This window comes from Copidosoma floridanum, unplaced genomic scaffold, assembly GCF_036245765.1.
Source record: "Copidosoma floridanum isolate Cflo_tuat_1 unplaced genomic scaffold, Cflo_Japanese_pri ptg000012l, whole genome shotgun sequence".
NCBI lineage: Eukaryota > Metazoa > Arthropoda > Insecta > Hymenoptera > Encyrtidae > Copidosoma > Copidosoma floridanum.
The window spans coordinates 377,413-402,183 of record NW_028321889.1 but is presented as its reverse complement, the minus strand read 5'-3'; the positions used below and the strand labels follow the sequence as shown (position 1 = coordinate 402,183).

Genomic DNA, 24,771 nt, shown 5'->3' with positions numbered 1-24,771 from the left:
AAAATACACGCACCCTCAAATAATACCCAAAAAGGACACACAGCCCTGAACGCCGGAACATCGATCTTCCGACCCCCTCGCTCTCTCTCCGATCCATAACTTGAGCGGGACAAGCGGCCCATTAACGAAATTCTCGTGCACACGCACAGCCCGAGTCCGAAAGGCGAAGTTGCACCTCATCGGTACGTCTCTAATCTAATCCTAAAGGACGCGCCAGTCTTGCGGAAGTTCACTCTAATACCCTCCCGCACCGCACCCCCCCGTCGAGTATTCGTTAGTGATTCAGAAAGGGATTGGTATGCGAGAGTGCACAGCTCGCTTGGTTACAAGGTGCACAGAGATGATGGCAATCGTACCGAGAAACGCCGAGGGTGTATGGAAAAATTCTTGGGGCGCGAGGGGGGAGACGATGACTTATCGATATCGCATGTAAAAGCGCGTACGAGCTGGAATTTTCCCCCCTTGGATTGGGTAAGGGGCTGGAGGGTGTATAAAACGCCATCAGCTGCGCGTGCGAATATCCGCCGAGTCGTCGTTTCCGATAGGGAGATAAGAGCGTACCGTGGGCCCTGGTAGTTTGTCATTTTTTTCTCTCTCTCTTCTTTTCTAACGCGTCGTTGTTAGGCTGCGAGGGACTTGCTGGGTTGTATTTGTTTTGCGAGTGCTGCGTTTCGTTTTCAAGTATTCGGGAGGGGCGCTGGAAATCGAAAATTTGGCTAGTTTGTCGGGTTTCACTGCGGAGTTTGCGAGCAAGTGTTTTGCGTTTGGCTTACTCAGCCGTTTGCGGGTTTTGTTGGGGAAATTTCTTTTCTTTTTTTCCTTCTTTTTTTTTTTTTTTTTTACTATTTGATGCGCTGATTTTGCGAAAATCGTGATTTTTCAAACTCTTGTTGTGATTCGATGGCTGGTGGGTAGATTTTTGTTATAATGAATCTATTGACTAGGTGTTTCTGGATTACAATTAAGATTTTTTTTTTCAAGACAGATTTTATTATACGTACTTAAAAATATTCATCGATAAAAGAAGTAACGATTGCTTGAATCTAAAGTCCTTCAATCTAACATGTTATGATGATGATTAATACTAATAAAATTTCGTTTGAGATGACAATAATTATTTGTTTCATAAATTACATAAAATAACCACGTAAAATGTTACACGTACGTGTAGAGGAATACGTGAAATACGGCAAGTTGGAGTAAGGAAGAAATAATATTTTTAAAGCTTTTAATTATAAAAACTAATTTATAAATTTTAATCAACACAAGTGCGCACACTCTTACTGAGAGCTTCCGTGGAGAGCAAAACGATCGATTACCGATATCGCAAACTGACCAGAGAGTAAATATCACGTGTCAATCATTTTAATTTCTGTCAATATATGCATTACATTTAATTATTTGTTGGGTCTGAAATATCAATGATATTTGATTTTATTGAAGTTGAATATTGAACTCAGTTTGTTAAGCTTCATTTGCGCATCGAAATGTTTTTTAGTTAGCAAATATCACATTGGCAGCTATCACTCCGGTATGAATATTATATATTTACATTACTGGTATGCAAATTTGGTTAAAGATTTTGGAATATGAATTATTTCTTTAATTTCGTGGGTTTGTTTATTTATTTAATTTTATTTTATTATGAATGAGAAAAATTTAAAAAAGAAAAATGGTTCGAAAATTGATAAGTTAAAAAAAAAAAAAAAAAATACAAGTAACTAAACAAAACGTAAGAAACGGAGGTAGGTTCTTTTTCAAAGAAAAAAAAAATGTATTCCTACTGCAGTGTCAATAAACCACAAACACACGAAATCGTGAATCAGACCCAAGATTTTTCGTTTCTCCGGCAAAGCGAGAAAAGCTTGTGGATTTTATCGTGCCCTGATCTTCCGGTGCTTTTACACTTGGCTCGAGAGCGATTTGAAGTTGCGGATTCGCGAGAACGTGTGCGCGAACGAATTTTTGTGCCTCTCCGTGACGAGCAAAATATGAAGAGGGTAAACAGAGGAGTGGATGCTGGCGCCGAGCTTTTTACGCGTCGGTGGATCGGAAGGTCGGTTTAAAAAATTTTTCGTGAAAAAAGTGTTGACGAAGATTTTAGAAGATCTTTAATTCTTGTGTGAAATTCTTTCGCGACAAATCGTGTTTCGAAGGTGAGATTTTTCTGTTTGCTAAACACAATTTGTAATGGTTAAACCATTTGACGTTATTATTTTAATGCTCGAAAAGTGATACGAAATTTTAGAATACTAAATCACGACCACAAACCTAATATTGATGAATAAATGATATTGGTAATTTAACAAAACATAATTAATGATTTAAATTCGTACATTTTTTACACAGACAGCAATATACTAAATTTAAGGAAAATAACCAATTTTTGGAGCATTGTTTAAAAATAGTTGAATAATGAAAAATTCTGCTTAAAATTAAATAGACTGCACATTTAATATGTTTGCTACGCACACATGAAACAAATTTCGTGTACTAAATGCAATTATTCTGTAAAAAAATGACAAAAAATACCAGTATATTGTGCATGATGTAAATTGTAAAAACTACGTGATGTAGGTGCCATGTAATTATACAGCTGAAAATGCATCGTGATGCAGCAGTTGACAAAATAGCCGTTACGCAAGCTCCGTACTTTCGAAAAAGCTGCCCAGACACCGGGCACTCAAATTTTTTGGCACGATCCCAGTGACCTTGTCGACGTCATCGTCACCCTTTAAAAGAAATGCCGACTCATCGATAACACCCTTGCGAGGAACTCAGTACCAATTCCGTTAAAAAACTCTGATCACCCGAAGAAAAACTAGCAACGAGTGCCCAGTAAGGAAGACCATTAATAATTTTTTGAAATAGAAAGCGAGGGATCTTGGCCTTTTAATTTCTACAAGTGGCATTTTATTCTCCAACATTTAACATTTGGTTTGAATTTTTTCAAATCACGTTCCAAATGTTCACACCCTAGATCAGCGCGTGGATCAAAGACCAAAGTTATCGCGTGTCTCGGATATTTCGCGTGCACTGGTACATTATAATGTCAGTGATGCGGAAATGCGTGGAGTTTGATGCTTTGACGAGTGACTTGGTATAAAATAGAGTAAACGAGAGTGGATGCATAAAGCTATATTTCTCTGAGTAAATAACAAAATTGATGCGTGGCGTGGAGTTTCATAAAAAAAATGTATATATAACTGATTATGGGTGGTTAATGAAGAATTGAAAACGTTGGATCAGCAGAAAATAAACACATCGATACAGGGAGGATCAACCTCGAAAGTTGGTTTCAGTTGAAAAATATTCTGTAATACGATTATTCTTTATGAATTATGTGAATAACATTTAGAAATAGAATAAATACCATAATTTTCAAACATTGGATTATAATGTGTTTTAAACTGATGAAAATTCCCGATGAAATCTTTCGAAAACGATACAAGTCTGGCCTCGTTAAAAATTATAATATTTTACAGAGGAAGCCTTTTTTTCTCGCTACAACCCCATTTCAGCTTGAAACTACTTGCTCATTGTAAATTAAGCCTTTCTATCAGATACCAGCCCTCTACTGTGTTGGTGATCGTTAATCTGAGCTCATCCACCGTATACGTAAAACGAGTTTCTTACGCATCCAACGATAAACCCCAATTCCGTGATTTCAGTAATAATCATAAAAGCTAACCCACTTTACACCACGTTAATATTCCCGGTGTTTGATCATCCCCCCCCTTTAGCCAACTCGTGTAATTAACAGCGAGCACTTGCTAATAACTACTCCCCGCAATGTTGATATTCGTCACATAGTCAAAGATCGGACCGTCGACACCAATGCAATTACCGTCAAACGGATGCTCCTACGTATACATTAGATACATCACTCTTGGCTAATCAAAGCCATTTACAGATGATCCGAAAAACCCATAGTTTGGAATGTAACTGCTTGAAAATCATACCCAAAAATATCTAGCTATACAAGTCTCTGCGTCGTCCGTTCGCGCATCTGTCCTTCGAAACACACGCCCTTCTGGGTCCTTCTACGTGTTACGTACAGAGACTTGGAATCAACACTTTTACTGCTCGTAATGAACTATGGTATCTGAAAAAAATCTACAAGAAAACGATAGCACTACAAATCGAAGATTCTCATAAGGTATCCGAACAAACATAAAATTTGTTGATCTTTGAAAACTTAATCAATATATTATTTTAGCTGGAAAGTATTTGTGAGCTGCCGTTTCATAGATAGTTGGACAAATGGTCCAGCCCAAGTGATTAACTTGAAAGCAAAGTGTTTTGAAAAGCTTCTCTGTGTACTCGATGAATGCACCTATGAAACGAGCGAGGGAGGACACAGCTCGGTTCCTCGAATCAATTATTCAAAGGTCCCGGAGTGCACGCACCTAAACTCCTTTCCAAACGACCGCAAAGTCCCCCGCGGGTCGGTCACTCGGAATTTTCAGATTTTTTTCGCGGTACCTGTTTTGGATCGGGTTCGCAGTGTTGACTTTTTCCTCGATGGACAATTCGTTTTCGCGTAAAATTTCAACACCGTCCAGTTGAACTAGCTTGGCGTCGCGTTATCCAGTTTCGAGGCGAATAGAAAGGGCCACCGTGTTTTTTTCTTGAAAGTAAAAAAAAAAAAAAATTACATAACGCAGTTGAAAGATTCTAGGGTGGAAATTCAAGCAGAACAAGCGTTTAGTCCAAGGTAGGAATTCCTCATCAATTCTTTTGGGACAAAAGTTGTCGAAGCGTCAAAGGACGCCTGTCACAGGAAACGCACGGATAAACAAGAGTGACACTGTTTTGAAAAGAGCTTGCAAGGCTCCGATTTTCCCGTACAAATACACACATGTAAAACACAATGAAGGAAAAAAAAAAAAAAAAAAAAAAAAAAAGGCGCAACGCAACATCGAGAGGAAACTAAAAACACAGAGAATATATGTATACATGTATAGTAGTGATTGTAGACTAGTGGCATTTACCATGTAATTATCGCCGCGTAAATCTGAAGGCCCCCATTCCACTCAGCCGTGGTCGACACGTGCCCCGTCCATGGTCCTTCCTTTCCTCCTCCGTTTCCTCAAAATCCTCATCCTCCGTTTCCATCGGTACACGCGAAACCCGCGAACGCGTCCCAAAATGAGCATTTCGAAAATTCGTGGAAACAGACGTGCCACAACCAAACGATCCTCAATCAGCGGACGAAGCGGATGAACAGCGCGGGATACATGGAGGAGGCGCAGGTGTCGTGCATGCGATGATTATATATACCGCCAAGAGTGGGTATGTACTATTGTTATGACGATGATGGGACTGTATACACAGTCGCAGCGGTAGTGCTGTCAGTGGTGGTGGTGGTGGTAGTGGTGGTTGGTGGTGGTGCTGCGGCTCCGCGCTAGCGACGACTACTGAACGATAAACGAGAAGTGAACGACGAGCGTGCGAGCAGCGAGCGAAAGATGGGAGCGGTGGTGGTATAGGTATATATGCCGTGCCAGCGATATATATTATATATAAATGTATATGGACACAGAAAGTGAAAAAGAGAGAGAGAGAGAGAGATAGTTAAAGAGCCATACCCAGCAGGTCCATGGCGTCTTGTGCTCGTGTCGCTGGCGACAGTAGTACTGGCGCCGTATCGGTCAGACCAGCCTAGCCGCCGAGCGCGCTCTCTCTCTCTCTCTCCCTTCCTCCCACCCTAAGCCGTATCGTCCATCTCTTTCTCTGCGCCACCAGCTTCCCTTTTCTACGTTAGCACTGCTGCAGTTGTCGCGTTGGTCGCGCATGCGTGGTCAGCCGAGAGGGCGGGTGCTCTAGGTGCGCCGGCGTGCGCGCGCTAGACCCGCTCTCTCATGCAGGGGTCGCTTGGTGGAGGGAGGATAGAACGGGGTATTGGGTGGTGGGGCTGCTGCAAAAATCTTGCAACTGACGCTACACTTGCGCCCCACCTCCCTTACTTACTGCAGCTGGGATTCGAAAGGCAGGGTGGGGGTGGCTCTGCGCGTGCATGTGTCTGTTGGGTGCGATATATGCGTATACGTAACGGTGTATACGACGCGCGCTTTTAGCGCGGGGCTCGGGTTCGCCTTTGGTGTTGCGTTTCGCCGACGGAGTGGAGTTACGCTTTTGCAAAACTGTTTTTGCCACTGCGCCTTTTTCTTCCTTCTTTTGTTTCTTCCATTATCGTCGATAATTTCTACAATTGGTTGCCGAAACAAAGTTTGGTTTCTATGTGTATAGTTTCAAAGATCTCACAAGGATTTTGATGTTTTGATAAAAAATCATTTTTAAATACTGTCAAATATACCTATTCTTTTGAAAAATTTTATCATCAACCCTGAAATATAGACAACTTTGAGACGATGGTAAGATTTTTTTCGTCGTAAAACAAACTCTGGTAATTTTATCTGTTTAACAACAACAACGGTTTTTCTATTGCTTGCCAAGGAAAATGTCACGGCTTTTTCAGTAATAGTTAAAAGTTCTTTCGATATCGGTATTTGGTCTTCAAAATCACTTTTTGTAAATTAAAAATTAAGATCCCAATGAAATGAGTCTTACAAATTCACGTGCCCTTACGATTATACCTTAGAACTTTTTTTCGGTTGTTTGTCCAAAATGTACCCATTTCTTCCAATACCTTGTAAAAATTATTGGTATGGACATTTTAGAAATGTAAGTGTGTGCTGGAAATTGCGGAAGTGTACAGCAGCATAGAATTCGAGTCGTACCTTCGACAAGCAAACTCGGACCTTCCGGAAAGTTTGAGAGAAATTCGCAGCCTCGACTCTTTAGGGAAACAACCGAGAGGATCTGCCCCTTCGCTGGTAAGAGGATACCCTGTGGAGTTCAAAAGTAGCAAGGGAATGGAGGAAGCGAGCCGGGAGGCAAAAGGTCGAATTGAATCGCGATAAATCGGTGAAGGGCGAAAGTTCTCCTTTGAAGCCTGTTTGGGAGGAAAAATGAGCGAAAGATCAGCCCGTCTGAGATGACGAAGACGCTGGCGTGGGGGAGACCGACCCGGTTTCTCGTCTTACATAATTTATCGATGCGCCGGAGGGATGGGGTGGGGGTGTATCTTGCGATATTCGGGAGAAACGAGCACAATTTTTGGGAAAATGCGCAAATGGCTTTTCATCATCGATCATGGCAAATGGTGTGTTGAGGCGTTTTTGTCGGGATTCATAGCGTTTGTTATGTTTTGGGATTATTTTATTACACTACTGTCAAGTTGAAATTTTGGTTGTACTTTGTAAAGATTTTTCTATATGATCGGTAAGAAGTATGATCTGGATCTAAATCAATTTGGTGACAAATGATGTGGAATTTATTCTCTGATGGAAATAATCAAATGTCCATGACAGTAAAACAAATGTTGGGTTTGGTGTGACTTTTTTTCCAAGTTCGGTACAAGTTTTGCTATGGTTTCTAACTTGAAAAATAAGAACTACTTTGTTTTATCTTTGGTTGTAAAATTTTGTTATAGATTAGAGTTTAAAAAAAATCACGTCATACTTGAATTTTTTAACGTTGCCTTGTGATTGTCGAAGACATATTAAAAATAATTATCTAGAACCCAAAAAAATGTTTACTGATGTAGTTCCAAGAAAATAATTTCTTGACATTAGATTAAATTTCGTTACGATAGTAAAATATTTATTTTACATGTAAAAATATTCTTAATATAAAAAAATGTCTTGGTTCAAGAAAATATTTACTTAAAACTATTATATCGAATTCTTGATTCAAAGAAATTTTTTTTTTTTCAGTATTATAATATTTAAATAAAAATTTTGTTTCATAGTTGTGACACGCAAAATAAAATCCACCGAGTTACTAAAATCCTGCCGGATATTCTCAAATCCTACCGCCACGCGAGAGAAACGTCACGTGTAAGGGTTATGCGTCGCATAACAGCAGACGCATTAACGAAATTGGCGACATCAGCACACCTCCCACCTTTACTCATTTGCACTGCTGCGGCTTCCTCTCGCTCGTCGTGATGAGTTTTTTTTCACTCCCCCTAACAGTAGCATTTGCTCCATGGCTCAGTACACTTATTCCAATAACACCCTGGACGTTCAAGAAGTGCTCTCTGGCAAGATTATTATTGTTATTTTTTTTTTCTGTTTTCTTTTTCCCATCACGCGATTACTCTTCCGTGTCCCAGATTGTTATTTCTCCATTTTTTTTCGCCAAGCATTCCAAGGGCACACATAAACACGCAGTACTAGTTTATCTTTTGGCAGTAGAAAGATACATATCAGCAAATACATCTTTTCGGTGTAAGGGTGCAAAAAATCGATAGTTACACACAACAATGACGAAAATTAATATTTAATCAGCGCAGCACCCGATTAGTATTTTTTGTTCAGTCATTTCTGAAAAAAAGCACTTTGACCGATTAACGTCGCACACTTTATCATTATTATACACGACCTTTCTCAACAGTCAGATTCTACAAGACTAACAGCTGTACTCTATATGTATTCCAAAAAAATAAAGTAAAATCCCAAAGTGCGTCCAACCGTCGAAAGCCACTCCTCTACTGATATCAAACCTACGATCTCGCGCCTACGCAAGAATCTTCCAGCATCACGCGAGCTTTGAACTCCCAGTCAGCCGGAATTCCCACGCGATTCCAATATACCCACAAACGATTCAACGCATAATAATATACGATGCTCTTCGTTCAGCTGACCGACTCTATATCTATCGATCAATCCATACGTAACCTCCAACAGCTCGCGGAAAAGGGGGACGAGATGGATACATGCAATACGGTGGGCTCGTCCCGCTCACCCTCGCGTTTCTCCCGTTGTATATAGCAGGGGCCGCCGGTATAATTAAATTGCTGCCACGATCGAGATTAGAATACGGCCTCTGGAATTTCCCGTTGCTGCTGCTATGCGCGCGATGCGTCGTACAGATATATACGCGACTGTAATGAAAGACGCGGACCGGTCGGTCAGATTAAAGCGAATATAATGTATGGTGGTGGCAGCAGCTGGGATCTGTTAATACGAGGAAGATGCCGATGATTTATGGGATGGGGATCGACTTCCCTGGTCAAGGCGATTTCTCTCGGTTTCTTGCTGCTTTTAATTGGGACTCCAGGGAGTCGCGGAGTCAACTTGCCAGGGGGGCGGGTGTTACGTGAGGGACTGGCTTCGTCGTCATATCGCTCTTACAAGTATACGGCTGGGGGGGTAGGTATTTGCTTCGGTGATTTACGATGTTTGCGAGCCAAGGCACTTGAGACTGGCGACGTTGGTCTCGCTCTTCGGTGACTCGACGATTTTTAATTTCTGTGCTATACTTAGTTGTTGATATTAATGAACGAGTATTCACGTCTGACTGAATCCTGATCTGTTTCACTTGCGGTTTCGACAATCGTTTTTCTTGAACGATTGAGAAGGTCGTTTTTGACGTACTTCCTAGCCTCAATGATACAAAATGACTACATTTTCGCCATGTCTGACCACATCTCGATTTGTTCTACTTGGATGTTTTTTTTCCTTCAGAATCGCCTCATGACACTTGCTTGTTCACGTTTTAATAAATTCGATGTGTGCCTGACCATACTTTTGTTTGTTCTACTTGATCATTGCACTCAGTTTTTCATGTCTGACCATATCTTGACTTGTTCCACTTTAATATCAGCTTAGTTCCTAAGGCTCATTCAAAACGAGTATTCGAATCTTTTTCGCTAACTTTTGATTCTTGTCCGACCGTGTATGGATACATTCTACTGGGATGTTATTTTCAATTCTTTCAAACAAACTGTATTAAAATTTTACGTACAGTATCTCTTATAGAGAGAGTTTAAATTCAACAATCGTTCTGCAAAAATAATTTTCGATTTACGTCAGTTGTTGATATTAATGAACGAGCGTTAACGTCTGACTGAATCCTGATCTGTTTCACTTGCGGTATCGACAATCGTTTTTCTTGTATGATTCAAAAGGTCGTTTGTGACGTACTTCCTAGCCTCAGTTATACAAAGTGACTACATTTTTGCCATGTCTGACCACGTCTTGATTTGTTCTACTTGGATGCTATTTTCACTTCTTTAGATCAGACTGTACTGAAATTTTATGAGCAGCATCATGTACAAAGAGAGTATATATTCAACAATTCTTCCGCAACAGTAATCTTTGATTTACGCCTGATCATATCCTGACTTGTACTACTTAAAATATTAGATTTTGGATACATGTAATTCCAAGTACGTATAAAGTATTTAAAGTAGTGCAGTACTTGACTCTTCGTCACAGTTGCAGTTTGAATGTATGTTACCCAGTCGACTCAGTAAGTACTTCGAAGCCGATCAAACTCCGAATTCGCTAAACCGATGAAGATCAAACATCACTTGGATGTCTCGGTGAAACTTTGAAACTTATTTACAGGATTCTAAGGACTTTAAAACTAACTATATATCTAAATAAAGTCAAAAGCTTTAAATTTCCATGACTACTCGGTCATTCCGGACGATTTGGACTCCAGGAAATTGTTAAACGACCCACTGTCTAACGAAGATCTCCTTTAATCAACAAACGACTTCCACTAACCAACTCTCATGATCACAAAGTCTCCAGATAACACGAACCTTCCACACTCTAAGAATGAAAATTAGATTTATTGTGATGAAATTCATTTGTGTCGGTCCATCAATTCGAGGTAAAAGTCACCCATCGACCACCTCCCTAAAACTCTCAGTATCCACACCCCACAGCTTCAAGTCCCAACCATCCGACTCCACCACAGCCAATCCACTCAGAACCAGCTTCGACCCCTCCCCTCTCATTTCCACACATATTAACAAGCCCGTACACACTTTTTCTTCTCCCCCTCCCATAGTTAATTTGTCAAGCCTCTTTCATCAACTCGACCGGGCGCATTTCATTTTCCAAGCTGTTTCCTCTTTACGAAGGAAAATAGCAGACAGCCTTATTAAATATTTATTCTCCGGAGACACGGAGAACGATGGCTGTGATTACGTGGCACGAGCAGTCGACCAGAGGGGGGTTGCCACGATGAGCACCAGCGCCGGGATATTGGGAAAATGGAAAATAGACTGATAATTAAATTACACAAGAGCTAAACGATTTCGTATCGATGATGAGGTTATCCTTTTTTTTTTTTTTTTTTTTGCGTGGAGTGGCTGTTTTTCAATTTGCACTGTGCTGCTTGTGTTGTGTGCTGTCGGTGTACGCAAGCAAGATTATATGAGTTGTGCTTTAAGTTGTTATATTACAGAGTTTAGACTGAAATTAAAGTGCGAGGGCTAAACGAGGGCTCCACTAATGATTGGTCGTGTCGGGGTGAGTGTTGGCAACTCAAGAATGTTAGGATGGTTCTACAAAAACATCCTCATAAGAAGTATGATTTGATTATAGTAATTTACATTAGTTGAGTAGTCAATTATAAATAGTCTATAACATACTTTTTTTACATACATTACCGTGTACATGACAATTTACATTACACGATCAGCAACAAAGTTATTTAAGTTAATAGTCAATGAGAAAAAATTCTCAACGCAAATGATTATCTTGATTGTTTCAAAGGACATCCATACATTTGTCTCTTGCGGAAGCACCTCGAAGTTAACTTCCAAATCAGCGCCCATCCGGCGATTTTCAACAACAACAATCAACCACCACACCAAGATGAGAAAGAAACGCGTGTTAAAAACATTGTACGAAAAATCCGTAGGTGTAGCAATGGCAATGATAAAAATCTACCAGGACGAGCGAGCGTAGCTTAAAATAAAGCAGCAACGGAGCGCAGACAGTAACGAAGCGTAAGAAAAGATGGAGAGGAAGGTAGATGCGAGCGAGTGAAAAAGTCTCTCCTCGAGATAAGAGCAGGCGTGCCGGCTTTTTCTCTCTTTTGTACACGTGCGTGTCTATACACATACAGACACACACGCAGAGGCTGTATAGCGGATAGGAAGAGAGGGACCATCCACTTGATAAATACAAGCGGGTGTCGTTGAATAATGCACGAGGGCGCACCTTGCTCCGTAGCTCGAGTAAACAAGTAACCCAACACCCGTTTCCGAAACACCGCTACCGTGTCCTCTAACGCACGCGAGCTTGGGAGCGAGCGGCCCTCACGGTGCATTTCGCGACTCGCTGAACTCGGTACAACCCGAGTCGTCGTTTTGCGCTTAAATTACAAATTGTGCTCTACCACCCTTTTTCCCTTCGTCACGGAGTCTTACTTTGTCCTTTGAGGAGGGAAATTCGAATTTCAATCGTATCGGGCTTTCCCTAGTGCCATTATATATTGGACGATCCTCCATGCGCAGGTTGTATTAATTTTTGTTTGGTGCAGGTTTGAGGAGGGTCGACGAGAGGTGGTTTATCACGAATTTGGAAATTTGGATATTGGAAGAACATGTTTTTCCTCGAATAAAATAGCAACCGAATGGTGTACATCTGTGGACTCTGAATATCGGATATGGTTGCACACCTAACGATTGCAAATTTGATTTTGACAACGTTAAAGGCATTTCCTGCCACATGTTGTTAAAGTTACTTTGTAATTTCTTATATACGAGTTTTACTGCAAAAACCTACTCGACCCTCACTTCTGGAGTTGTCGTTCCAATGGTGTATTTGTTTGCTGGAAAATATTTCAAACATTTTTGGAACGTTACCAGGGTAATACATGCATTTATCAAAAAATCAAGCCAACTGAAAAAAAATGCTAACCATCAAAAGCATCAAAAAAGTTGAAAAACATTCATTCGTGTATACGCGAGCACACGCGAGACTCGTTCGTTCTTCCCAGCACGTTTTTTAATTCATTTACGAAAACCATCAGTTCCCCGCCAATAACGTCAATGAGAAAATCTTCCGATTGGCTCGTTAAACGGATTAACGTTCTTCCCCGAGCGTGAATTCCGCGCAGCTCACCAGATGCGAATCGTAAAAATTGCGAGAAACGTACCTCGATCGGACGTATTAGCTTTTCCCGGCCCAGCTTCCATTTGCGTGCAGACGGTTTTATCTGCGGTGGTATAGAGGACTTCCGTATACCCATACATACATCCAGTGCTGAGCGAAAAAGGGGTTTTTTAATGCATCGAAAAGTTCAACGGCGAGTATAATACATACCAGCCATGGAGCGCTTATTCAGCTAAAAGTGCTTCGAAGGTTGTACGCATACACGGGATTCGATCGCGCCTTTTTGGTATTTCCTCGAGTGGTCCTCTCGACTTCCGAGAACAGGAGTCTGTACACGTGCACGGGATCGCTCACTTTTTTTCCGGTCCTGCGATTCGTTTGCTCATTCCACTACGGATAACCCGAAATGTTTGCTCTCCAACTTTTCAGCTGCTGCGGTTTTTGTTTTGCACCCAACTGCTCTCCGTGGCTTTTTGCAATGCTCTTTCTTGCGATCACAAATTTTATCGGCATTACCTTTTGTATCATTTTACAGAAAAAAAAGAAAAAAAAAGGAGGTCAACCTCAACTGCTGCCTTTGACGTTTGAATGATCCCTTTTCCTCCTCCTCCTTCTCATTTATCGCTGATTTTAATTACAACCGATGGAGAAAAAAAAAGATTACGGCCCAGTATTTTGTTATCTGCCTCTAATAGCTCGAAGCAGATATAGAGGCGTACTCTTTAATTACGTTCGAAGCCCATTAAAGGAGGAAAAAAAAAACGAGATAAGTAGGGACGAGATGTCGGAGGGGGGTATCCTAGTAAAATTGGAAATTGCAGAGCAGATTAATCTCCGTAAGTAACTGGGAGCCAGAGGAAAGTGAGGCCCGTGGGCGATCGGCAAAAATTAGCCGTTACCGCGAACCTGATCAAACAGAGTACATTATGTATGTATGTATCCACTTGGGTCGTTAATTGATTACTGCTCTTACGCCGATGGGGAAACTTTGGTGTTTGATCACGCGAGGGGGAAAACAAGCCATGGTGACACCCAATTCACGGACGAAAATGTGTATTCATCCACATCTCACTCGTCAACCTGCCTCGAGTATTTACTTTTCCAAAGTGTATATACCCATTGTTTTTGGCAATGAAACGAATGGAACTTGATTTATATTTACCGAAAGTTGTGCTGCAAAACAAAAAAAATTTTAAAAACCCATTAACGACTAAAAAAAAAAAAGCTCACCCAGTGTAAAAATATCGATATTCAAAAGGGTGGCTCGAGCAAATTGAAGGGGAAAAAAAAAAAGTATAATCGAGCTGCAGAGAGGAAAATAAATAGGTGCAAGGCATCGCAAGCGCGAAGATGCGTCGAATAGGAACGGGGGGGGGAGGCAGAAGGTGAAGATTGGAATGACAGAAGGCACGGCTATATTGGCATACCAGGAGCACCCTCGTCGACGTAGGAATACCTCGAGAGCCAACCAGACGAGTCTTTCCATATACACGCGCGTCGACGAAGGAGCCCAAGTATAGACGTGTCGCAACGCGGCAGACTCCCTTCCCCACCATGGCTTCGTCTATTGAGATCGGCACCTCGTCCTTAATTGCGATTCAATTGCCTTGGCTCCCAGCACCTTTCCCTCCTTCCTCCCAACTCTCTCTCACTCTCTTTCTCTCTATTTGCATACCTATCAATCCATCTATCGACCCTTTTATCGGAGGAGCGCTTGGCTCTCCTATATTTAACAAAAATGACGACGACTAGACGCTGCTTCATCAGAGCGTTTGCAGGTATGATGCTTTTTTTCATTTACTTTCTTGGTGCCAAGATGCATCGATTGAGGAACTCTTGATGACAGGCTTTATTTTTTTTTTTTTATTTATTATTTATGCGCAATCGAGGGTACTGAAATTACTGGCGTTCTTTGCAAGCTGGCAACTAAATTTTGTTAGTGCAGTAGTGACATGAGTGGACGAGCTACTTTTTTTTTTTATGTTATAACGTTAATAGTCACGAATGGCTATTTCCCACTCAAAAAAGTTAGATGCTCCAGAGGATGAAATTCGAATTATTTTGTATCGTGCATGTAGAATAAACTTTGTATAGAGGGGTGGTAGGTTTTGTATCTTAATGCAGAAGTCTTCTGCCAGTTATTAAAAGTTTTTGACATGACTAACACAGATTTGGAGGAAAAACAGCTTCATGAACTTTTACATTTGACGTGAGCTTTATGGAAAACATTTTTTTTTGCATAATGCATTTCTTTAAAAAGTCAAATAAAGGTGAGATCACATGCAAGTTGAATCGATTTTTTACTTGAATTTGCAAAAAAATTGGAGTTTTGCAACAAAGCAAAAAAGCAACATCCAGTACAAAATTTCAAGAAATAAAAGAAACACTTTTTTTGAGAATCCTACGCTTCTCTCTATAATATACTCCACCCTTCTAAATAATCGTTTTAAAACGTTTAACTTTTTTATTTAATATTTCGAGACAAAAGCTCAAGATAGGTGAAAATAAATAGTTAAGTACATGTTTTTCTACAGTAATGAACATCTTGACGGCCGAAAACGAGAATAACAATTGTTTTATATGCGTATATAACTTACTAGCCAAAAAAAATGAGTCCCTAGTTTTATCCATCACAAAAACTCACCAAACAAGGAAAGAAAAAGAAAACTTGAATGAGAGTTCTCTAAAAGTATAATTAAATATTAATTTTCTACGGCAAAACTTTTGTAATCAATCTAACAGTAATAACGGCACACGCCCTGCCGGAAGACCACAGCGAGCGATTACCCAGCGATCAAACTATACCCGTAGTCCCCGACCGCACGGGAGCCAAGTTCAATAAACTACGTCCATCGTTATCTCTCGCGTGCTGACATGTAAACTCTCCATCTCCCGCTGAATACCTTACGTTAGCTCGGCAATATAACTTTCAAGTTCGACCCGAATTTGATGGTCCGTCTACTGCTCGCTCGAGCGACTCACAGCTCGATAATATGCTAATACACGCTGGCATTGATGTGGTTTTATTTCGTTACGTGCACGTTCCGAATTATATTTTTAAATTCAAATCCACAGGAGTTGTTAGCGTTACGGATCGAACGTAGCGTTCGAATCGCCCAATCAACCGAATATCCAAAAATTAACGAGGTGGAAGTTTGCAATTAAAACATTAGTCATAAACATTCGTTTATTATTAATTGCTATCATCGAACGGTACTCGAAGAATTTCGAACATGTCACCCTTTCAATTAAAAATCTGTCCAGAAAATTGCAGTAATCAACAGAAACGATCAATACAAGAAAATAAAGAAATTACATATATTGATCAGATGCTTACTCCAATACCTCAATAAAATAGGAAATGTAATACACGTTTGGTTGCTAATAAAAAAAAGAGATTTAACAAAGTCAAGTTTCATAAATGTAAATCCACATGCAGATTTTAACGGTTCCGATCGAACGTAGCGTTCGAATCGACTTATTAACCGGAAAATTCATGGTGGTCGTACACAATCCAACCGTAGTTTGGTGACTGAATGTGATTTAAGGCATCGTTTCCTACATCTTTTCACCAATAAAACAGCAACATAAGCACCAGAAACGACCAATACCCTTCGTCAAGTGAAATATTAACGTCAACCGTTAATGAGCTAAATGCACCTTGCAGATCCTCTTTGTTCCTCCTTCCAAAAGGGTAGCAATAAAGTAGAAGTTACGACTCCCGTGGACAAGACTTTTATACATATTAAAGTAAAGGAAAGAAAAAAAAGAAAAAGCAAAACAAATAAGTAAGTGAAAAGAGAAAGCAAACATTATTTACAGAGGTAGTTTCGCGCTGCGAGTTTATTTGCTACCGTTGGCTGGGGTCCGGGAAAAAAAATTCGTCGTCTTTGTTGCCGTATACATACGCGCGATCTCGTAAATCGATTCCGACGAATCTCGTGTATAGCGAGGAGCTCTTCTTTCCTCGTGAAAGGGATAAAAAGACGGCGTGTGTATACACACACAAACGGGGAGGGAGGGCGCTCTGATTTTCTTTCGGGCCAGGATGGAGTTTTCTCGCGAGCAAAATGAGATCGTGGACGCGAGAGGGCGAGCGAAGGAGACAGTTATTGGGGCTTTTATTTCGCCGCTGATTCGACTACTGCCGCGTTGCCGTCGCTACGGCGGTGTTTCAGCGAGGCTTGATGAGCTTTCAATGGCCGAGTGTAAATTTTATTTCGAATCCCCACTGCGAAGCTCGGGCCTTTCCACCACCTCCGTCTTTAGGGATTGGACGATATTGTTTGCGCTGTTTTTCACCTCTGGCTTTCCACTGTAATGCTTTGGGTCGTTTGGGGCGTAGTTTTCGTTTCGATTCGAATGAATGGGGCTGGGATTGTTATTTGGACTGAAAACGATTAAAGACAGTTACACGATTACGGGGACCATGACGTAAAAAAGGTGAATTTGTTTGTGAATCGAGAAAAAAAAATCGGGCTTGGGTGATAAATGGGGATCAGTTATTTGAATAAACTGCTAAGATAACATTTCATGTGGATACACGGTGTAGATAGCCACATGGAGATTTTCATGTCAAATGGAGTGGTTGTGTTTGGAAAAACGGTTGGGGTCCTTAAAACATGATAAATCCATGTAAATACTAAAGAGCGTACACAACGAGGAACAATATATTTAATTATTCATTAATTTCCAAACAATGTATTTGTGAGCATTTGTGATCTACAATATTGAGTACCTTAAAAAGTAATTTAAACTAATTTGTACTGTTAATAAACAACATCTATTGGGACAGACATTAATAAATCAAAGTATAAACGCAGAATACATACTATTATTATAAATGCCAACGCATCTGTAAATGCTACGAGTCATGCGCTTATCTGTCCTTAGTATCGAGCACAGGGTATTTTCGGCGCGACACGGTTAGCTCCCAACTCTGTGGCAAAGCATGCAAAGTAAGCACCGTACCAACCCACTTCCATCTGGTCGATAATTGCATGATTCGCTCCTCCTCCCTCTGTTTCTCTTTTAACACTCCGTAGCCATGGTAAATCAAAGTTGGAGCGTCGTCAGAAAATTTCCTCCCGAAAGCTAAGGAAATAGCTCACTTTTCAACTCGCGCTTCTCCTGCTTTGTCCCATGGGACTCTTAAATTTCTCGGAGCTACTTTCGACTAAAAGAACGACTGATTGTTCGACTAATTGCCACCGGGCTCTCAGCTTCCCTCTCTTTCTTCCGACTCCCCATCTTTTCCCTTTCGCGAGTGGCACTGTTGTGAAATTTCAGCTCGCGATCTCTGCCCGAGTCTCCCTTTCCCGTTCACTGGGTCTGTGTAATGTTCGAGGCTCTCGGAAAATCTAGTGCGAATCGAATTCTCTTAAGCTTTGTTTTGTGTTTTTCTTCGTAAAAAAGTTCGAGTCTTGAGCGCGCCTCTGGAGTTTGAGAAGAAAAGTTTCATCCCAACCAATTAATGGCTCCGAGGGAACAAACCCAAGCTAATTTAAAGCGATCTCTTGAAGATATCCCTATTTCATCGTTTCTCTATTCTAGGGTCATATTTATTTTTTTGACTGTCAAAATACTTTCCACTTCCTTGGTAATTGAGGTTAGTTTTTTCAAACTCTGATATGGCGCGTGCACTTGGCGACCACGAAATTCACATCCGCATTCGTCGCTGCTACAATAAAACACCAGCTTAGGCTGGATCAGTCGAGCCCACGTACCTACGAGAAAAGAGAGAAAGTGAAAAAGATCCATATTACCATCAGTTGGTAACCCCCTCCCCTGCCTTTCCATCTCTGCCGGAGAAAAGCCCAAAGAAAAGAAGTAAGTAGCCAAGTCCATCAGACTATACCCTCTCTCTTTTCGCGCATAAGTCACTCGCACCGCATGCGGCACGCGACTCACGTAACGCAAGCCGGCCGGCCGAGCGTATTGTGAGCCAGAAGCTGCAGTCCACTCACGCGCCCACCCATGGTGTCTATCCTCGTAAATCAGCATTAAATCGCCCGCCCCTCCCCTCCACCCCACCTGCTTTGTGCAGAGCCCGTCGACTTACAATCAAACGTACTTAAGTGCCAGGAGCACTTTCTTGTTGCTCTCTCTCTCTCTTTCTTTCTTTACGCGTGTTTACTGCGAAGAAGGATTTCGCGGTGAAGTTATGGGCTCGCGCGTGGGTTCCTTTCGTCGCTTCGTACGGCTTTTGTTTTTTCACCGAGGAAAATTTATTAGAGACAAGGGCAAGAGATTTTATAGTAATCTCGTATGCGTTGAGAATTGAAATTTTTATTTTCTTTTTTTCAATGTAGGTTTTGATGTGAAAGTGCGGTGATTTCACATTTCAAATTAATTATGCGATTAGATTGTACGATCTATCTTTATAACCGTCGTTATTTTTTGTTTAAGTGTGAAAAAAAGGAGAAATATAGTCTGATACTACCAGATAAATTATAAAATAAATTGCTCTAGTTCCCTTGCATGATTGATAAATCTCGGGTTTCTTTTCGAGATGCATTGGAAGCTCCGTTTTTCATCCACTTTTATTCAGAACGAAAACTCTCGGTTGGATCGACTTTCTATCTGTTTTTCGCCAAAATATTTTTACAAGCACTATCGATTTGTTTTTCCAGCTGGGACTAAGATTTCAGGAGACTCTGTTGTTTTTAGCGGTTCGCAGAGATTTTCGTTGGAGAACCACGATTTATTTATTTATTTGTTTACTTGTTAATTTTTTTAATGAACAATCCTTTTTCACTTGCGGAAGCAACTATAAAAATCTACGTAAGGTTTCAGAACTTTACCCCTGAACAAAGGTTATAAAATACCGGTCCACCCGATTTTTCAGTAGTAATGGTCAATATAGAGTCAGCCAAGCTTATAAAAGTATTTATTTGGTCACACTTACGCTAATGGAACCCCACGGATAAATCAGTGACACTAACCTGAAACAAAAACAGAAACATTTCGTTAGAAAAGTCATGAGTATCTTCCATAAAAAATCAGATTCCTGTTTAAAATTTAATTTTCATATGTTCGACATTCTCATAAAAAAAAAAAAAAACAATAACGGTAGAAAAATCTAGAAAAAAGCTTCATAGAGAAAGGATTCAAATTTATTTTTCAATAGTGCACCTCAATAATAAAAATCTATTCCAATGCGCGCTCCTTCAACTGAAAAATTCAAGCGACATAACCTCCCGGATCCTTCCCTACAGGAACGAAATAGAAATACCCACAAAGAAGCGAATCTCCAGTGGATTTCTTCCTATTTGTAAATACAAAACCTTATCCTACCCGAAAATTCACTGCAGCGAACCCCCCCGAGTAGCAAAATTTTCACCGAACGAGCGAAATCTTCTTAAACAAAGCCCCTATAAAATCTCGCGCCATCTCGCGTCGACCCGGCGAGCCTCAACTCTTCCTTGCCGCGCTAAAGTGCACATAACCTCGAAAAAATTCGGTCAGATCTCCGAGCAAAGATAAAAAAAAAAAAAGAAAAAGACCACAAAGTCCCGCCCAGCCTTTAAGATCCCGTCGAATCTCCGCGAGAGAAGGATGGCAGGTAGGTAAGAGCGTAGAGGCGAAAAAAGAAAGGAAAAAGCCGAATATTTCCCGGGGCTCCCGCTAGTACCTATACTGCCGCGGGAAGACTTAACGTTCGGAAGCCCGCGCCCTCCACGCTAGGGACGTGACTTAATTGAGCGGCTGTCCTATATATATATATATGCACGCGCGGTAGTGTGTGAGGGTAGGGGGTGTATTTTGGCAGCGGGCCAACTACGGCAGTGCGGATGTTCCCCGGGAAGGGGGCTGGGCTGCTCGTGCAGCACTGCATGTGTGTGTAACATACACGTACAGCGGGTGCGCATGACCTCGAATTTTTTGTTATAACGTACCACGCGTCGTGCTCCCTTCGGCGTGTTGGTGGGGTTCTTTTTTTTGTTTCCTTCGGTGCCTCGATGGGAGAAGAGAAAATAGTGTTTATCGTGGGAATAATTGGAGCGCATCGAGTGGATGTGTGTGATACGTGCTTGAACTACTGGGGATTTTTTTCTCGGTGTCGATGATCGTGCCGTCAGCTGCCTTGTCTGATGGATCTATAGATTTTGTGCCTATGGATTTTATTCGCTAAGTCGAGGATTAAAAATTTTTGTTTTTTTTTTCTCGAAAATTTACATCCAAACACGTGAGTTGTTATTTGATATGGACTCGACTTTGGCAGTTTTATAGGTTTCAGTTGTTCATCAAAACAACTCCAATCACAGTAAAAAAATTAGCTGATTATATTTTACATTACATCAGAATTATTAAAATTACTTAAGTAGAAAATTATAAAACCGTAAAACCCTCGTTTTTCCTCTCTACGCTTCACACATAATTGTAAGAAGCACGGGCTATGCTACAACCCTTTTTCTCCAAGAACGAAATCTTGTGATTTCTAACACGTGCCCTCGACATTCTTTTTTTTCCACATATTGTATGGATACATGCTTTGTACATCGATCGCAGAGCTCGTCGATAACATCTGCTTGGCTTTGGATTTACGATGGACACAGGCTACTGTGCTCTCGTTGGTTTGTAGGAGGTTGGGGTGGTATACGAAGCGAGATATTAGAGATCTGGGGGGAATTTTTATGTATGTGTTTGGTCAGCCCTTACGTGGAGGTTAAGTCGATGTAGAGTTCTGATTTTTGTCGGGCTTGCGGTGCGATAGGTACTTTTTTTTTTCACAAGTATTAAAAGAAATTTTTTGTTGTATCACTGAATTTTCGTACGATACTTTTTTTCCGTATTATCGGATACCGTGAACGATATAACTTATACCATTTTGTCGAAAACACTGAATTTCACGAAAACGTGGTAATTTTAATGGTGGGGAACATCTTGGCTGTCAATCATTATATTTGTTTTTTTTCTTACAACACACGACTATACACTGAATCAGTATATACCATCGTAAAGGTCAGAGGAACAAACAAAGCTGTTGTTTTGCCTTTTTTGACTATACCCTGATTATTGTCTACTGTCAGTTTCATGAATACTTGAAGAATAAACTAGCCAAGTAAGTGCTGTGATTATCGATGATGATTTTTAATACATAATTTATGATACTTAAGTGCTTATTGATCCATCGATAACTCATAACTGGGTGTTGCAATGACAAGAAATTGGCTCAGTCCATTTTTTACATGAACAAGTACTGATGAAGATAAGAAATTTATAACCTTCGTGACGTCATACCTTCCCTGAATCTTGACATGCTCTACTTCTTTTGTTTTTGTTTGTATGGGTAATTCAACTGGCAGAGATGAAAAATTTTCGGATGAAAGTATCAATTTCAGAATATTTTTCAGCTTCAGCCACGTATTTGTCCTCTGCTATGCAGGAAAGGGCGAATAACACAACTCATGGGTTGTTTTAGTCCGAAAATCTTGCTAATGTTCAAGCAAAAAAAAAAAAATGATTCGAAAATTCATTTACTCTTCTCGTCACAAACAGTGTTGATTTCGATGACATTGTTTGCCCGCTATTTGTTTAAAATCGCGAGAAAAAATAAACATGTAAGATCCGTTCCATTTAACGAAAAACTTTTTCTTTTAATCGTGGAAATTTAAAAATCTCGCGTAGCCTTTCAACTTATTCCATTTTTGTAAAACTCGTCAACGAAATGAGTAGTAACGCCAAACACGACAATTGTCCCATTTAACGGGGAAAAAAATAAGGGCGTCGGATCTACACTCGCGTCGGTGAATCTCAAAAGAAAACGCACGAGAAAAACGAAAGCACCCACCGTCCATAGCGTTTACATCCATGAGCTACAGCACCGGCGAGTTTTGAATAAATCACAGCGCATATCGAGCGCCACTCGACGCACCAGCGAGCAGAAGAACATCGGCGCCGACGACAGACATCTGGCCGTGAGAGCCGCGTATACATCGTAAAATCGCGCGAATGGAAAAGAGAGGGAGGAAAAAAATGGGGGTGGGGGGGGGGACAGAGTCTCGCTAGCCGATTGAGCACACTTAGTCGAGCGCCCAAGCTCTAAGAGCTTTCTGCGATTTCCAATTTTTCGCTCCAAGGAGCATTGCTCGCTTACGCTTACCCACGTACATATGTACATATACAAGAGTCTGGGCGCGAGTGAGTGTGATACACGACCCGAGGGGTGTACGGGGTGAGGCGTCGCAGGAGGAAATCATTTTCGTTACCGTCGTCGTCGTCTGTCGATGATCGCCCAGCCGGAGAGACATTTTTGCGGCGGGTAATTTGTGCGAGGGACATTTCTCCTTCCCGACCGAGAGTGCACGTGCTTTAAATCATTCGCGTGATCGTGGTCTTTCTCGCACCGCTGCGGATTTTATTTACAGCGCGGCTGAGTGGCCGAGGGAAGAGAAAAGTTGCACAGGGGTGGGTTTGCCCTCTACGCTGGCTCATCAGATTTTTTTTTTTTTTCAGAGCTCCCGCACCGTAATGGGTGTTTTCGTACCGTGGCTAGGTGTCTTTGTTTTGGGACATTCGCATGTTGTAGTTCCAGTATCATGTATAATTTACGATGTTAACGAGGCAACACTTTCTTTATCAAATTTCAAAGTAAAGGTGACATTCGCGAGATTCTTCCAATGTGCTGGAATTCCCTGTATTCTTTTGTCGAAATTTAATATTTTCACGTGTTGTAGTAAAGGTGACATTCGCGAGATTCTTCCAATGTGCTGGAATTCCCTATATTCTTCTTGATTTCAAACTTGATTAGTCACATACCTATCTAGATAGGTTTCATCGTCTATTTTTACATTAATGTAAGTAGTGTGAATTATAATGTTTATATGATCAATGATGGCATTGTCCGAGTTCAATGTGAGATCCACAATTAAAAGTAATATCAACGCCGTAAAAGTATTGTGTTATCACCATTGATTGCGCATATGAGACATTCTGTTATGCGAAGGTGTAGTACCGAATGCAATGATTAAAATTCCAACGATCGAGTTTAATGTTTGTGAGTATTAATTTATATCACGGATCGTCATGTTGAAAACAATACGGACGTGATTCAAGAGTTCCGCGATAATTTGAATCAAAAACATTCTGAAAGCAAAAAAAAAAGATGAACAATTTTCGAAACAACCCCCTCATCCCCTGGGCTCCACTATAAACGCAATAACTCAGTTATAACAAGGTCCTGTCTCCCTCAAATTTCCAATCGGTCTCCACGAGCCGACAAATCGACTCCGCTTATCGCGAAAAAGCCACCCACGCAAGGGTATATACACCGACATTATGTGGACACGCGCGTGTCCAGCGACTCTATTAAATTACACATTGTGCATGGCGCGTATCGCGTTTCCGCAGCACTGGCTCGTGGACTTACGAGCGCCTGCCTTCAAGGTCTATACCAATCGCGAAAAGACGCGTGGGCAAGTGAGCACCAAACAACCACTGCTCGCCCTTTGTCGCTCAAGATGAGAGAGAACGGGGGATGGGCTTATACGCTTCGAGCGCAAGGGACGTACAGTCCCCGTCGTGTATATATATTCGACCGGCTGTTGTGACGATAACTTTCACGAACCTCCATTGTGATTTGGTTTTTCAATTCCTTGCACTCTTCTCTTCTTTTTTTCCCCTTCATGGCAATTGTTTTATTATCTTTTCCGTACGTATTCCGTATTCCAAAAGGATATACCGTCGTCATTACTTTCACTTGCCAAGATGATGTTCACATCGTCCCAAGTTTAGAAAAATTGATATCCAAGAGAGTGTTTACTGGGTGTTTAATTGAAATTAATCGCACGAGCTTCGCGTAGTTATTAAGTTAGTTGTTCCCTTGCGAAGCAGCTCACTT

At 41.0% G+C, this 24,771-nt stretch overlaps 1 protein-coding gene across 3 annotated transcripts in view; it reads right to left on the bottom strand.

Moving 5' to 3' along the window:
• The window catches only part of cpx (synaptic transmission protein complexin), a 341,835-nt gene that overhangs the window by 69,813 nt on the left and 247,251 nt on the right, over positions 1-24,771 (bottom strand). The window contains exon 1 of one of the 3 annotated variants that reach the window (XM_089590605.1): positions 5,592-5,623. The exons of the other annotated variants lie outside the window; for them this stretch is intronic. Coding sequence (XP_089446731.1) covers positions 5,592-5,604 — 13 coding nt within the window. The 5' untranslated portion in view covers positions 5,605-5,623. Of the gene's footprint in view, positions 1-5,591; positions 5,624-24,771 lie in introns of those variants that run through there. 3 annotated transcript variants of the gene reach the window in all.